Source organism: Hyaena hyaena, unplaced genomic scaffold (genome assembly GCF_003009895.1).
Source record: "Hyaena hyaena isolate Hyena2069 unplaced genomic scaffold, ASM300989v1 scaffold_884, whole genome shotgun sequence".
NCBI classification, from domain to species: domain Eukaryota; kingdom Metazoa; phylum Chordata; class Mammalia; order Carnivora; family Hyaenidae; genus Hyaena; species Hyaena hyaena.
The window spans coordinates 112,398-129,717 of NW_024081519.1; the positions used below are offsets into that span (position 1 = coordinate 112,398).

The 17,320-nt window shown below is 43.8% G+C and overlaps 1 protein-coding gene across 1 annotated transcript in view; it reads left to right on the forward strand.

The window, feature by feature from the left end:
• Positions 1-17,320, forward strand: part of VSNL1 (visinin like 1) — a 101,150-nt gene that overhangs the window by 32,182 nt on the left and 51,648 nt on the right. Inside the window, exon 2 of the mRNA XM_039220339.1 lies at positions 9,322-9,488. Coding sequence (XP_039076270.1) covers positions 9,327-9,488 — 162 coding nt within the window. The 5' untranslated portion in view covers positions 9,322-9,326. The remainder of the gene's footprint in view (positions 1-9,321; positions 9,489-17,320) is intronic.

A 17,320-nucleotide genomic window follows, 5' to 3' on the forward strand; every position in this document is an offset into this window, starting at 1 on the left:
CACGGTGAAGATTGGATTCCAGTGAGACTAATGGGAGTCCACTGAAGGGGTTAAGCAGGACAGTGGCATGACTGGATTTGATGTTTTAGAAAGGTCATGGGGCTATAATTTGGAAGATGGATTTCAGGAGGGCAAGGCTGTCGATGGAGAAGCAAGTTTGGAAGTTTGGATAATGATAAAAGTGAGAGATGATGGCAGACTCAACTAAGGTAGTGGCAAGAAAGAAGTTGATGGATTTTGAAAGAAAGTTAGGATGGAGGATCTACAAACTACTTCATTCAATGGTTGCTTGGATACAGGGATGTGAGGAGAGGCAGAATCCTGCCTAACCCCAGGCTCTGAATGGGACCCTGGGCAGAGGAACACAGGAAGATATGTTGAGTTGGGCACGGTTGTAGGATACAAAAGTGGAAATGTCCAGCAGGCAGATGGAGGTATTATCCAATATGCAGGAAAGGCTTACCTTGGAGATAGATTTGGAAAACGTATTTGTCTTTCCGATATAGGATAATATTGAATAAAAGATGCTTGAATAACTGAATGAATTAATGAATTTTTAACATCATAATCCCTTCAAACAGAACATTTTACTCTATAAAGCTATCTTTATTTGAGAATTTCAAAGCACTCTCTGTATTTAAGTCCCACCCACATGAGTTAAGCTTTTTTTTTTTTTGGAATTACTGTAGAAATAACAATATAGGAACCTAGTAAGTGCAAACAGCTCTCAGAAAGGAAAGATCACCAGCCCAAGAATCGGAAGACTTGAATGATTTTGCCACTACCTATAGACACTATAGGAGTGCTTACTCTGAGAGCAAGGACTTGGGTACCATCCTGACCGAGGATGCTCAAGGCTGCTCCTAGCCCTGGGACTGGGGATGTGCAGGTGACACAGGTGCCCCTGCTCTGTGCTTCTCTCCTGAAGCTCCCTGCTGCTCTGAGATAAGGGCCACGGTCCTTCCCCACTGGGACTTGGCAGCACAACCTAGCACACAATCTGTTGGACAGGAGGCTGTGATTATTAATGAAAGCATTTCCTCTGTTACCTCACAGAACTAAGTGAGGTTCTGACACTGCCAGAGACGGCCCGTTTCCTTTCATAGAAATCAGTGCTCAGAAACACATAGAAGGGTTGGAGAAAGATGCACAAGGAATTAAAAATAAAATGCAGAAAAGTGGGTGGCTGCTTGAAACACTCCCAGATGAAAGGTTACCAGCTATTAATCAGCTTACACTTCTGTTCAGTGGGTGAGCAGGGAATTAGATGGAAACTTCACTCAACAGTTGATGCTTAGTCAGGGCTGTGGGGTCCTCGGATGACTTTCCTCTGTCGGGTTGGATATGAAGCAGTTTTACTGGAAGGAGAAGAAGGAGGAAGCAAGTAAAATTTCTCATGTGCCACAATATGTGTACTTCTGTTTACATATAACTAGGTCTGGTACGAGGTGTCAAGGTGAAGGTGACACCTAGATATCTAGGCCTGAATCTTGAAATGTCTGCCTCCCCATCTTCTGGAGCAGTCCAGTTTTCTGGGGCCCATGATGAGGATAATAACTACTGTTTCCTGAACACCTGCTACATGGCAGGCACCGTGGGAAGGAATTCAATGTATTATTTCATTAATTCTCATAACAACCTTGTGAGCCAATTTCTTATTTCCACCTGACAAATGAGTAAACTGAGGCTCCAATGGGCTGAGTAACTTATCCTAGAACATCATAAATGTTCTCTGATCAGGAACATCATCTGATTCAGGTCTGCCCCCAGGATCCTTTTTTTTGTCCCACCAAACTGAAAAATAAAAGAGACATTATGTCCCAATAGAAAAGGAAGGGAACTTGTATGACGGGGTGAAAGGGAAATTGAGTCTGGGTGGAAATTTTTCCAAAGTTATAGCCCAGCCCCTGGGCACCAAAAGTGTGGCTTCAGGCTTAGCCACACTTCCCAGGTGCTTATGTTCTTTTTTCCTGGGCAAGGAGGAACAGGGTGGTTGAGTCTGACCTCCAAAGCCACTTGGGCCACTTGATGCCTTGTGGATCAGAATCCCTGAGCACCTGGCCACCTTGTTACCAGGTGGGTTTTAGTTTGGAGCCACCTAGTCAGATCCAAGGGCTAGTGTCCACCAGCAGCTCCCATCCTGGGTCAGGCTTGTCCCTAGCCAAGGCCCTAGGACCCTTCAGATTCCATCCCCTGAGCTGTAGAGAGACCACTCAGGTGGCAACGTGGCTGGAAACAGCTGGGACAGGCCCAGGGAGGGAGGTCACTTGTCACAGCCTGGTCACAGGGACATGGAATGACTCTTACTAGTCCTACAGGGCCTAGGACCCTCAGCCCAAGTCAGCACCCAAAGGTCACAGGCCTGGGCTTCATAGCAGCTTCCAAGGCTTCTTGCCCAGGCTCAGTAGCCAAGGCACTGTGAGACCCTGTCACGGTCTTTCTGTATCCCCTGTCACACATCCCCTAACCTTCCTGGGACTCTTCTAGAAAACAAAGGAATTAAATTAGATGATTGATCCCTGGGACCCACTTCTGCATTCACCTTCATGTATTTATTCTTCTTTCTGAGTTGGAATTCTTGTCATTTGCTCTGATGGTGCCATTACCACTGCCATCAAAATGTTTTTCCTCATTTATAACAGATCAAATAAGTGCTCGTGCCTTATCTGGAGTCCCCAGGGATTCGGTCCTTCCTAACCTAGCCTGTTTTATGCTTTCAGGCCAGACCTCAGCTGTAATCCCATGACGTTCAGAGCTTGAGGTAAAGCCATCTAAGAATGCCAGAAGAAAGCACTTCTCCCCTTTTCTGAAGTTGCCGTGGTCCCCAGAGACAGCAAGAAAGGCCAGCCTGGGATCCACACTCTGCCCCTGGGGAGATGCTCTGGGGCCTTGAGGACACTTAGGAGGATAGGGAGGAGAGAGGCAGAAAGAGCCATCGTATCAGATAATTGTCCTTATTAGAAAAGAAAACCCCACACAATGTGCTGGGCAACTTTGAGGCATGGTTTTCAGGGTTGTTTTAGCCGTCTCTGGAAACTAGCAATCTCGTGTCATTTGTTTATAGGATCCAAGGGAGGCAGTGATGGCGAGTGTTTTAACATCCTTGCTGGGAGATAAACATGCGTCCTGGCTTGCAGGCTTTGGGTGTCTGGCATGCGGAGGGCTTGCTGCTGGGGTAGGAGGGTGGGAGCCCACAGCCAGGTCAGGGGATCAGGGTTCTCATCCTATCCCTGCTCGGCCATTGAGTGCCTGTGTGATCTTTGAGTATCTCAAGCTCTCTAACCTAAAATCAAGGGGATTAAAAGCAGAAGAACCCAGGGGCAAATCTTTTCAACTTTGGTCTTCCCTAGTTCCGTGATTTTTAAATTCTTAATGTTAGTCCCCCGTGCAGGGTCTTGAAACAACTCGGGGGTGTCAGAAGGAGAGCACGAGGCATCAGCGAGAGCTTGGGGTATGCCTGTGCTGCTCTGTGTGTCTTCCCCTCAGACCGTCTAATTTGATTTTTGTTCATGATTTTCATCACTGCTCCCCAAATTGACTCATGTTCTCGTTGAAAGTACAGGTCTCATTCTAAGGGAGGACCTCAGGGAGCTGCATTAAAAAAATTTTTTTTTAATGTTTATTTATTTTTGAGAAAGAGAGAGAGAGCCGAGAACAGAGGAAGGACAGAGAGAAAGGGACACAGAATCTGAAGCAGGCTCCAGGTTCTGAGCTGTCAGCACAGAGCCCAAAATGGGGCTCAGACTCACAATCTGTGAGATCATAACCTGAGCCAAGTTAGGTGGCTCAGCCTGGTGACTGAGCCACCCTGGCATCCCAGGAAGCTGAATTTTTCACTAGATAAGGATGATTCTTGTACTCAGGCATGTTTGGGGACTTCAGTTTAGAGCTTTCACCTGTGGCTTTTCACCTGAAGTTGCCTGATCTGGTGGGCATTTGTCTCTCTGGCCCCAGTTCTCCATAGCTCTCTGCTCTGAGCAGTCATCTCATCAGATCCCACATCCCAAGGGGCATGAGTGTCTCCTGCGTTCAATTCTGAGCTTTTCAAGATTGGAACCATGTCTTCTTTACATATCCCCACCATGCCTAGCACAGAACCTTTCTCGTAGACAACACCTATACCTGTCTGCCAGGCTGAGCTGCCCAGAGCTAACCAGGCCATGAGTCATTGTTGATGCAAACCGTGTTATCAAGAAGAAGGAGAAGGGAGAGTGGTAGGAACTTGTGGAGAAGTGTCACAGAAAAGACAGCAGTGGAACCAAGCCTTGCAGGAGGAGTCAGGTTTAGACAGGTGGTAAGGAAAACAAAGCCATCAGGCAGGAATCTAAGCATGAAAAGGCCCGTCTCCTCCGGTTATTCCAGTGTACAAGTGAGGAGCCCAGGGCTTAGAGAGAGCACCTGATGTCTTCAAAGTTGGCCCAGGTAATCTGACACTACAACCAGTTCTGCTTCCATTTAAGACTCCTTCCACACATGGCCGTATTCCATCGGCCTCCAAGTGAGCCCCTAAAGCCCTTCCTCTCTCTGAGCCTTGCTTCCCAGCCTGGTTCCCCGTTGGTATGCTTATCCTGTGTGTATCTGCGCGTGTGGCTGGGCCGCTCCATCTCAGCCCCCAGTCTCTGCATGAATCTTGCCAAGACTGAGCCAGGCTGATGGCCAGATTACCTGTGCAAAGTCAGGCCTGCTGTTGTGGCTTATTGCACACAGAAGGCCCTGCTGTGTTCTAGGAGGCTGGACTTAGGTATCAGAGTAGATAAAGGATGAGCTCAGGGCAACACACACACACACACACACACACACACACACACACACACAGGCTTGAATCTTCTCTAGGACCCAAAGGGTTTGTAGAGGAAAGATGCTTATGGGTGCTTCTTGCCTCCCTTGGTGGTCTTTTCCTCCTATAGGACGTCTCTCAGATCTGTCCTAAGGGCACTCGTTTATGCTCTGCTTCTTCTGCTCTGAAGACAGGGCAGAAAGTGGAAGAGGGGTAGGCAGAACTCAAGGCAGGAAAATCATTAGAAGGTGGCTGCAGACTCCAGGTAAGAGAAGATGATGGCCTATATTAGGAAACCAATGGGATTCTGGAGAACGACGTGTATTTTGAGCCAAAGTTTATTAGCTGGTTGAGCTAAGACAAAGTACTCATTCTCTCTGAGCTTCAGAGTTCCCATCAGTAAAAGGCAAATGGTAATAACCTCCTTCATACCGGGTTGTTGCATGGATACATGTTGTCGCATGAAGACTTTTGTAAACTGTAGAGTATGAAAATGTGGTCTTTCCCAGGTATCATTTGCAATTTGGTGCTGGACTTTCCTCACCCACAGGTGCATTCTTGGTGCCCATCACCAGTTCTGTTCTAACCCTATCTTATAGCCTGGAATGCCAACTTTAAAATAATACACTCCAGTGCCTGTCCCCTCCCTTCTTAGGCAACAAATATTCAAGTACTGACAGGTGCCCAGGTAAAGAATCCACAAAGCTAACATGTGTGGACTCTTTCAAGACAAGCCAATTACAAGCCTGTGACTCATATTTTCATATTTACAGAACTTATGCTACAAGTCTGTGAATGATGGGGTTGGAAGAGCCTTAAAGGTCACCTGTTCCAACTTAATTTGTTTTTCAAATGGGGAAACTGAGCAACAGAGGAAGAAAGGATCAGGCCCAAGATCACAGAATGAACTAGAAACAGATAACCTGGGATAGCCTGCCCCCCTCCCCACACACACACATGGAATATTTTATTTTATTTTATCTTATTTTATTTATGTCATGAAATCTTTCTATTTGGAATATGATGAGCTTTGCTGCCATTATGACCCTTTCTGCTGTCCTGATGCCATAATGAAAGACATTACTTGCCGGTATCACTGCAGCCTCAGGACAAGAGGAGTGTAGAGGGGGGAGTGTTAACCCAATGCTTTCCTTCATGTATCAGACATTACTAAGCACCACATGTATGCCAAATACTGAGACAAAAGACATGAGCTCTGGCTTTAAGATGTTCAAAATTTAGTGACAAAGACAAGAAAAAAATGTTCTTGGGGGGGGGGCAGGCTATTTCCCAAACAGTTAAATGAAACATTCTTCCCATCTGTTGACTGCACGTTATATTTATACTTATGATTGCATCAACTCTTTTCATATATAGATTACTAGGAGACTGACTTTCCCAGAAAGAATCATACCAAATACCACAGCTTGATGAAGGCCAGTGCCATGGTCCTTGAGTACTGACTTCACAGTGGTTCTGTGTCCCTCATTCATTCCTTCCCTGAAAAATTATTTGTTGAGCACCTAGTACAAGGTAGCAGGGACGCAAAGATAAATAAAAGACAGCCCTCTCTCCCAAGAAACTAACAATCCAGTAGGTTGGATAATGAATAATGAATAATGACCACGAAAGCTTCTACAAGAGAACGGAGATGCCTAGAAGAAAGGATGTCTAAGCGAGCCTTGGAAAGTCGGCAGAGGTTCCACAGACGATGAAGCATGTGAGCAGAGGCTACTTAAAGAAAGAGAAGAAGTCTGCTGAGCAAGTGAAAAGACAGATGGGCAGAAAATGAGGATGTGAGTAGGCAGGACAGGTGCCAGGCGAGAGAGATAGGGCTACATCCTGTAGACAATGGGAAGTGTTGACGTTTTAGGGAGAGGCTCAGATGGCAAGATTTGTAGTTTAGAAATTCATTCAAGCAGCCATAGAAAAGGTAGGCTGGAGTCAGCCCAGTGAGGGTCACAAACCCAAACACGGGTGTTGAAGACAGTGCCAGGGCAGCTTTGAGCCAGGCCAGAATTGATTTTCTCTGTAACTCATCCACTGCCAGGCACACCTGAGTGATAGTGCTGAACATGACCCATAACCAAGAATCATGAAGTGATGCATTTGAGCCTCCAAAATGGTGACTCAGGACCCTGACAGTGTTCCCAGGGTGAGACCACCCTCTTCCCAGTCAGTCAGCAGGAACAGTTTCAAGTACCAGAAATGATCCATGGAGAATCCATGCTTCCTTGCTTCAGAGAGAAGCTGACACGCTATTGACCTTCTAAAGGCATTTTTGAAGACAGTTCTTAATAACCCTTAATCCACTTTCCCATCATTAATACAAACCCATTCTGGCTTGTGGTTTTGGTAAACTCTAACAGTCTGTTCCAAACTGGGGCCTGACAAAGTGACTGATCCCTCTCTCATCCCTTCTCTCCGTGCCAAGAAGCACTGATTCAGCCTCATAAGCCTTCCCGCTTCTGCTCCTCCTGTGCCTTCTGAAATGCCTCCCATCCACCTGTCTGTCTGTGATTGTGCATTGGAGTCTTGCTAATCCAGTTCAAATTCTGGCTCTGCTACGTGTTACTTGTATGATCTTGTACAAGAGAGCTCCCCCAGTCCTTACTGCAGAGCTGTCACAGGGCCAAAGATTGAGTGTAAAATGCTCAACACAGTGCCTGTCCCACAGCCAACACTCAGTATTCAGCAGCTGTTATTGTTAGGTGAGATTCTAGTGCAATAATGAAAATGTGTAATTCTCTACTGAAAACAACAAAGAGAACTCCTGAAAGTTTGGCAATACATCTTTAGATTAGCAGGGTAACCATGGATTACAGTTTTCTTACCCAGATTAATTACACTTGACACCTGAGTACCCAACTTGATTTCCGTATCCAGCTGTGGAATCCCACAGTAACCTATAAGGAAGAGATAGTTGCTGATAAGAGACACGGAGCTTAAAATGAAAAGCAAAAATAAGTAGAGACGCTCTACAATGAAGAGTATAGTGCTGAACCTCAGGTCCTTTGCTCAAACAGAAGAGCCTGGAAGAAAAATGGCCATTTTCGTGATATCTTCTCACTTTGTTGTGCTAGGATGATGCCGAGGAGGAAGCTTTCCCTGGAAGTAGCAAGAGTGCTTTGGTTTCATTACAGAGAAAGGATTGTTCAGTGTTATTAGGGCAGGTCACTGACGATGGGTATGGAATCTGTTGTAGAGGAAGGCAAAAAAAGCCCCAACAAAGAACGTGATAAGATGACCCCTTCTGGGTGATTGCAAGTAGAGAGCTGCCTGGAGCCTGAGAGAGAATTTGTCTCAAGCACATTGGAAGTGTAGATCAAAGCCTAATTCAGTTGCTGTGTCAGGGTTTTGAAGTTCTTGTGGCACTTTCCTTATTCTGGTGATCCTTCAGATTTTCAGTTTAATTTGACTTTTTAAATCAAGCTGTGGTTAATTTTGGTGTTCATTCCTTTAAATTATATAACAACAATATTAAAGGGAAATTTTTAAAAATCACCTTCAATTTTCTGGCACTAATACCAAAAGTAGTTTAATTTTGGCGTATTCTCTATCTTTGCTTACCTATTTATTTCTTAATCAGCCACCACAGTAAATCAGAAAGAGCTGAGTTATTGTATAATATATATAATATATTTAGCTATTATATAATACATACTATGACTTTATTATATTATATGTATGTAACATATACATTATGTACGTAATTTTATTAAGGAAGAAATTTAAGATAAAACAGTTGATTAAATATTGCCCGCAGTAACATACAGGACAAAAACGGTCAATAACCTGGCACATAATTGATATAAGTAACATTATTTTATGTATTTTATGCACCGTTATTTTATTTACTAGCAGGAATCATAACAGAATTGAATTAGGTCAGTTGAAATTCACCATCCAATCTCTCAGAAAAAGCCACTAAGTTTGTCAAGACTGACGGCAACATTATACGAAGGTCCCTGAAGATGAGAGGAGAAAGAAAATTAGTGTGACTTAGCAAAAATAGGTTGTTTCCATTAAAAAAGAAAAAAAGCTGCCACGTTAGAACTAAGCCAGCCGAGATTTCCTACCGTTGCCGATCAGATTTCCCAAGTCTGTGATCACTTGGCTGTAAAGCCTTCTCATTGCATGTGTTAACAATCCCACTTAATATCCTTACAAACTAAATGTAGCATTAGGCACCTAGGCAGCAAGTACTAATGGATTTTAATTCAGAAAAAGAGAATGTAAACAGTTTCCAAGTACTTTACATGAATAGCAAAAACAAGGACGGCTGTTCTCCATGTAATATCTCTGCCATGTGAGAGGGGACACGTGATGGGGGAGGGTGAACTCTACTGCCTCTTGAGCTGTGAGAAGAGTCTTTTTCACCCATCTCTCTTCTGGAACATCAAACACAAGGAGGCAGACTTGGGGGGACTTTGACCTAACGCACTAGAGGGAGTTCCCACCAAGGGGCTGCTCAGAACTCTGACGTGGCTCCTAATCAAGTTTGAAATGACCACAGCTAATTGCATTAATTTGCTTTCCTTCAGGCAGAATGGGGAAACAGAATAGCAAACTGGCCCCTGAAGTGATGGAGGATCTGGTGAAGAGCACAGAGTTCAATGAGCATGAGCTCAAGCAGTGGTACAAAGGGTTCCTCAAGGACTGTCCAAGTGGGAGGCTGAACCTCGAGGAATTTCAGCAGCTCTACGTGAAGGTAAATGGTTTTCCATCTCTTGTTTTCCTAAGGCCACAAAACGCGGTCTTCATGAAATATAACTTCCTATGGAATTACAACACCAAGTAGCCCATTTGTTTCAACACTGGTGGTTTTCCAACCGAAAGGAAAAATGGACGTTTTTAGAAATGCAAAGGGGTGTGATTTTTGCAGATGTAAGTCAAGCAGTTTTTGAATAAGAAGAGTAATTATTCAGTCAAAACACTGACTCGAGTTCAGAAGATGACAGTGGCGGGTGAAAGAACAGTAGAAATCTCAGATAATACAGTGTTTGCTGATGATAATTGACAAGGTCTTAATTGCACTATTGTTTGGGTTGTTAAAAGTATCTGCACCTCTCTCCATTAAAGAGAAAGTACATGGGCCCTTTTTCCACTACAAGATGTCTTCCTATTTGCAGATAAGCAAAAAACCTAGATTCCCACATCAGCACATTTGGAAAGGGGTAGGGAGGTCCGGTATACATTTGGACATCAGGGTCTACAACATGGACTCTTTTAACTCAGCATTTTGTACTGCTTACAAGTAAATCTTACCCTGGACATTAGATAAAACAGTTCCATTGCAGGTATAATTTCTACTGCCATGGTATTGTTTTGGTTTATCGGAGTTTGTCAGTTGTATTGTTTTGAGATTTGGCAGGATCTAAGACATTCCATTTTGTGGACATTTATGTTAGGCTTGTGGAAGAAATGCATTGCTTTTCTTTTAACTTTTTCTGACTAAAATACAAAATAGAAAATGCTGCTTTTATCCTTTCAGTGTAGCAATCAGTTCGAGCTGTATGAACCATCCACATGTATGTATGTGTGGAGGATGATTGTATAAAGTATAAGCTTTGTTTTTACCTCCTGAAGTTGAATGTTTCCCGTAGCTCATGCTTCGGCAATTCCATCCTTGCACAAGTGGGGGCATGTATAAGAATGTTCATAGCTGCACTGTTCACAATAGCAAACCTGGGAAACAACCCAAATGCCCATCAGAGGGAGAGTGGAAAATAAACTATGATGTGTTCGCATAGCAGTCAAAACAGTTGATCTGTAGCAACACTAAAGCATTAAGTGCAAGAAGGGAGTCATATTCTAAATTAAACACAAAGAAGTTTACAAAAATATTTTACAGGACTACCAATAAATCCAATAAAATCATATAAAAAGGAAAGCAAGATTGATGAGTACAGGATCCAGATTGGTGGCCACATCCAGTGGGGAAGAGGTAAGGGACGGGGTGGGGGTAGGGCCACATGGTTAGAGAGAGATTGTATCTAAGTTGTGTCTGTGATTGGGGTGGTGAGTTTGCAGATGGGTGCTGCTTGTATTATTAAAAGCTCAGTAACCCTGGAAAGACTGATGAGTGTCAGGGACCCAGAATTATCATTAATCCAAAACTGAGCAGCTGAGGGCCCCAGGTTTATACAAAACTACCTTCTTAAATGTGTGTCGAAAGGAACACTTAGAGTGGCCTGTGTGTACATCATAAGATCACTATGCCATTTCTAAGATCTAAGAAATTTGTTTTTATCATGTAGAGCTCTTTCAGGTAGGAGTGCTGAGAAGTGCATTTATTGTTCAACTGATACAAATTGCTTTTGCAGAGAAGTGGGATCGTCTGCGTTTTCTTGAATATTAAACCAATCTCCCTAGTTTTCAAAGTCACATCTTCTAACATTTTATCACCCAGGAGTTAGCCTGAGCCTCACAACTGTCTTCACTCTCAGCCCCAAGGAAAGTACAGACAAATGAGATTTGTCAAAGCTACTTTCACATCACTGGAGGTCATGCAAGCTGTCACTCTGTGTTTAAGAAAGCTCTGTGTGCCGCATTCCTCACTCTTTGTTTAAAATGAGAGAGGTTTGCCTCTGAAGAAATTTGGGAAATGAGGTATTTCATTTACATACTGGAAGTACTCAGCACTGGAAAAATACCAGCCTCAAGATGGGGGTGGGGGGGGTTGGGGTGGAGGACATGTAAACATGAAACAGAGCTCAGCATTTTGTGGTACAACTGATGTATATGTACCAACATCATCTCCCTCGTCCACCTCTCCCACTCCACCCAAGAGTATATTTTTTTATTTCAAGAAGAAAATATATGACTTTGTTTTTTTTTAATGTTTTATTTGTTTCTGAGAGAGAGAGAGACAGCATGAGCAGGGAAGGGTCAGAGAGAGAGGGAGACACAGAATCCGAAACAGTCTCCAGGCTCTGAGCTAGCTGTCAGCACAGAGCTCGATGCGGGGCTCAAACCCACGAACCGTGAGATCATGACCTGAGCCGAAGTCAGACGCTTAACGGACTGAGCCACCCAGGTGCCCCTATATGACTTTCTGAATGGAGTTTAGGTTCCTGGCAGCCTCTTAACCATATTCAAACTCAGCCTGTGCTCTTCTGTCAAATCATCAGAAAGCAAGTAAAGTTTTCTCTTTCCAGAGGTGTCCAAGGACATAATACAAAGGAGAACCAGATATGCTATGTACACAGGGGGCGGGGAGGGGGGCGGGGAGACAGCTTTGATATGCCAGAAGGGAGCCCAGAGAAACATGTGGATTAGGAGGGGGGCTGACAAAAACCTTCCTTTAATACTTCTGAAAAGTGCAAATATTCGGCAAAGCACAGCCCCTCCCCTGGTGAATAGGCACGTTTCTGTAGTTCCTTCCATCTCAGTGTGACCGTGAGATATCCTAGAATCCGCTAAGTGAGCAAAACTGCTGGTGGCCTCTGCCCTCCTGTCTGTGTCGGCCTGGTGCGTGTACTCTCACCAAACTGAGCCATTTCAGGCTCTAGGAGAGACACTGGGCTGCTGTGGAACCAACTCTTGTCACGGTGCGGGGAGGAGTAAACTAATAGGAGCGGCCCCTCTGCAAGGCCCGGAGCCACAGACTCTCAACTTCAGAAGCTTTTGTATCCAAAATAGAAAGGAACCCCTTCATCAGTCCATGTTTAAAAATGTTTAAAACTGAGGTTCAGAAAAATGAGGCCTAGGGTCATAGAAAGAGTGAAAGTGGGACCCGTATGACAGACGGGCATGCGACTCTCGCCGCAGCCTATGGCCCTGCCCTCCAGCCCCTCCAACATACGTGTCCAGAGCGAGCTTCGCAAAACACAGGCCTGGGCATGGGCCTTCCTTGTTCGGTTCATTATTGAGTCCTATAGACCACAGTCACCTCACTTCAATCAACACGAGACCCAGTGCTTAGGACAGACCTGCCGCAGAGCGAACGTCAGTTTTTGTTGAGTGGATTATATTAAATGCTGACCATGTATCTCCTTCTCAGGGAGCTTTGTAGCCGCAACAGGTAGAAATCGCTAATGGATGGTTGTGTCTGTCGTTGAGGATCTCACAGGCTAATTGAGAAGACACAGTTAACCCCAATACAAGGCAGAATGACAGAAATAACTTGGTGGTGGGGCAAGAGAAGAGGTTAATTTCAAAATGAGATATTAAAATAAGCCGTTAATTGAGACAATGATGAAAAGCAAACTTTCCTCTTAGCCTTTTAGAAGACAAAATGTCTCTGAGTAGATAGTTTTCACCTTTTCCAACCTTGGTGCCATGTTTATTTTACAAAACTATATTGGTGAAATTCCATTCAGTAAGAAATTTTCTAGGCCTAAAGCTTTGGAAATGTAAGTGTACTCGCCAAAACTCTATTGACACAACTACTCAGAGACATGTATTAAAAACAAATAAAAAAAAATGATGTCATAGGCTCCGGAGCACCTAAACGTTTTATGATAAAGATCTTTTAATAGACTAAGGAAGATTTTCTAGTGAATGAAGTATCACAACCACATTCTATAGTTCTCTATAGAGTTTTAGAACTTGACTCGCAAATTGTGTTCTTATGCTTAAAAACCAGTATCAGGAATAAAAGGCACGCTTCCTGGAAGTTATATGCAAACATATAAATGCAAGATTTTAGTTATAAAATCTTTGTTTTATAGAATATGAAATAAAACATATGCATCTCATTATGCCCTGTTTATTATGCGACTTTGGACAGATGACTTTGCAAATGAAAAACTGATCTACATCCATGGCCAACTCAAACTTGAGTGTGTACTGGGGGCCTGGGTGGCTCAGTCAGTTAAGCCTTGGACTTTGGCTCAGGCCATGATCTGACAGTTTGTGAGGTTGAGCCCCACATCGGGCTCTGTGCTGACAGCTCAGAGCCTGGAGCCTGCTTCAGATTCTGTGGCTCCCTCTCTCTGCCCCTCTCCCCCCTCAAAAATAAATAAACATTAAAATTTTTTTTAAAAAAACTTGAATGTGTATCAAAATCACTTGGTCTGACTGTTTAATCAGCAGATTGCTGAGCCTCTTCCTCAGGGTTGCTATTTTGCTGGGCCTACAACAGAGCCCCAATAAATGGATTTCTAGTAAGACCTCACAGACCATTCTAATGGAGAAAACCCATGATGGACATGTTGAGAAGTACTGGTCTAGAGTTTAACCTGGGAGCATCCTTGGGTTAGCTTCTGGAATTCTGTACATGCTGAGATGGTATGTAAAAGTCTGTATCTATGCTCTCTTGGGATAGCATTCATCAGATTTATAAAGTGTTCTGTAGGCTGAAGAGAGGTTAAGAATCACCAAAGATGCTTCTAACCATTGGCAGGCTAACATTCTAGTTCTTACGACAGCAGAGTTAGTGGGTCTTACACTAATACAAAGGGAGAAACATCCCCTTTTAAACTTACTTTCAAATGAATTTAACTGGCAGAAAATAAGAGTGCAAGTTTCCTATCTGCACCTCATTAAATTGGTTTCCAGTTTGCAGGCGATATTTTCCTGATTCGGAGACCTTAATTAATTTGTGTTTTGTTCAGGGCCCCATGAAAATGAAAATGGGAAAGTTCCAGTGAAATAAGATGTGACCCCTGCTTGCCATTCATTCTCCTAAACACACCTATGTGCCGGGTGCTGTGTAGGCCAGAGTCTACCGGGAATGTCAGAGTTCCCCTCATTGGGCCTCTGTGGTTTGGTCTTCCCTCAAGGACCTGATAGTTGAGTGTAAGCTTAATATATAAATATATCTATGATTGTGATGAGGACCATGAAAGACAAGGAAGGATCTCTGGGCCCAGTGAGGGCTGGCAGGGAAGGTGATATTGAAGCTAATCCTCAAAGGAAGGGTGGTTTGGACATAAGGAGCTGTGGATCTGTCTGGAAACTCAAGACGCTCACTGAGTAAAATTTGAAAAGTTGGTATAAAAACTGATTATTGTGTTCGAGAGCCCCTTCCTATGGTGTTGGCAGAAGGCCCACAGACTGAGTATATTAGGCTGAAACAAAGACAACCAAACAGAACAAACAGCTCAAAAGCTTCTTCCAGGAGAGCCTTCCTTGATCTCTCCATGCTCAAAGCAGGAATAGTCTCTCCCTCTGCCTTCCTGTGACTTTGGTCCCCCCACCTCCTTTCACAAGGATATTATGTCTTTACAACACAATTATGCAAGCTTTTCCCACCTTCTCACTAGTGAGAGCCTTTCTTCATCCCCCAGAGCCTACAGTGCTCTTGGTGTTTTGCCTGATTACACATAAATGCGTGGTTTAACCCGAAGGCTGGATGTGTACCTGCCTCTGCTGTACACGAACCGTGTGAACTTGGGAAGGTCTTATGCTTAAAGGTTTGTTAAATAAATCAACAAACTACTCTGACACTGTTTCCTAATCTGTCAAATGGGGAGACTGTTCTGAGACTATTAACTTAATGTGAGTGCCAACCCAAATGCTTTGTAAACAGCAAATCATCTTGCCCAGGAGAAGCCCAGCAATGGCTTGAGCTTAGACACGTGGGCGTGAGGGGCTTCCAGATACCAGATTGCCCAGTCTCTTGGGTTGTGGAATCAAGAGCTGGCTCCCTCATGAGACAGTTTATCAAAAGAAAATGGGACAGAGATGGCTATTATGGCTTCTCAACATCTGATTCCAATCAATTTTGAAAATAAAACTCTTGGCTCAAAACAGATTTTTGGATGATCAGTTTTCAGGGATTCAGACTCTGCTTGTTCCTAAGAGGTAATTAGGAGTATGCCTTATTAAAAATTTGTTGGGCAGAACTATATACAGAAACATTTTAATTCCTTTGGGAAATAGACATTACATAAGACACAAAATGTCATCCAGATTGGGCTGGTGAGGACGTTGCAATTTTTATTGAGAACCTGGGAATTCATTTCCATTTGGAATGTTTGCCAACATGATTGAGGCTGCACTTCAACTTGAATTAATGTGGAAAACAAGAGCTAGGGGCTGAAATCTTGGGGAAGAGATGGCAATAAAGTTGTAGTTTCGGGAAAACAAGGTCCCATGTGAGTCTCTAAAGGCATTTTATTATGGCGAGATGGTCTCAGGAAATAGCTGGCTACCAGCGTGTCTTGCATTGGAGAGAGCCTTTATCCTAGAGCAGTAGAAGTGATAACCTTCTCCCATCTCACAGGGTGTGAAATTATTTTGGATGGCTTCCAAAATAAAATCCTTGGGATTTTGCTTTCCAATGATAGGGCAGGTGTCAGTTAGAGAGATATCGATGGCCATTGCAGCCATGATATCCAAAGGAATGCTCTTAGAGGATACCTCAACCTCTCTGTCCTCAGGATAAGGTTGGAAAGAGCCTTTTAGAAGTCTTTCAGTCCACTCACGACCCCCATGTTACACAGGAGGAAATTGAAGCCCTTGGTGGAGGGGTTGGAATCCAAGATGGAGCTATTTCTTCATGGCTCCAGTTAATGCCCAAAATGATGTGTCTCAACTCCAGCTTGATTATGGAAGTTTCAAACCAGAAGGACCCACTCTCGCTCTAGTAATTCTCTGCAGCTAATTGTTAAAGAACAACCCATTTCTTATTGGAAATAGAGCCAATGAGGAAATAGTCCATTTCTGTTACAGAATTGGACTTGAAGATACAAAATCATGTATGGGCCTCTCACTGTAAAGCTGCTTTACATGACTGGATTTGTCTGACCCTTTGAAAGGGTGACAGGGGCTTGGAACTGGTACCACTGACCTATCTTGGTGGGAATAATTTCCTCCCTCCCTTCCTGTGGCCCACTGAATGCCTGCCAGAAGAATGCTCTCTGTTGTTGATTATTTGCTCTCTTGTCTCCACTTGGAATGGGTCTTGGACCATTGGCATCTCTCTCTAAAGGTAGTTCCAGAGCTTGGATTCTCATCCTTGTGACCACCTGATGTTGCTATGAATCATGTCCTGTCCTGAGCTCTAAGTCACGTTTCCCATCTCAGATGAAATGGGGGAGAAATGGAAGAGGTCAGCAGAAAAATAGGGCTAAATCTGCCTACAAAATATCCAAGGACCTCATTAGCTCTAGAGTAGGAGAATCCCTCTGTAGATAGTAATCAAGAAGCTATCAGCAGCCCCCACCCTCAACAAACACTATCAAGCGGTATCTATAACAGATGTGTAGCTAAGAGCTATGGGGTTGCAGAATGTGAGTCAGTTTCTCTCACTCGCTTAAAGGCCTAGCAGAACAGTCTATGTAGATAGTGAAAAGATAACAGAGAAAGTGGTATTTGTCCCAAGACCAGTGCAGATAATCCAGCCTAGCAAATTTCTGTATAGATATCTTCAGTGAAGATTTCAAGATACCTTGAAATATACATACGATCTGTAGCCCTTAAGGACTTCCGTAAGAGGAGGGTCAGTCTCAGCAGGGCACAAGCTCAGGGAGACATGGGGATGGGATGGGCGTGGCAAGCCACTGTGTTGGCTAAGATGTCAAGTGACCAAACATGTATCATGGGAAAGGTGAGGTTGGAGACATGAGTGGGACCCAATCGCAGAGGTCATCG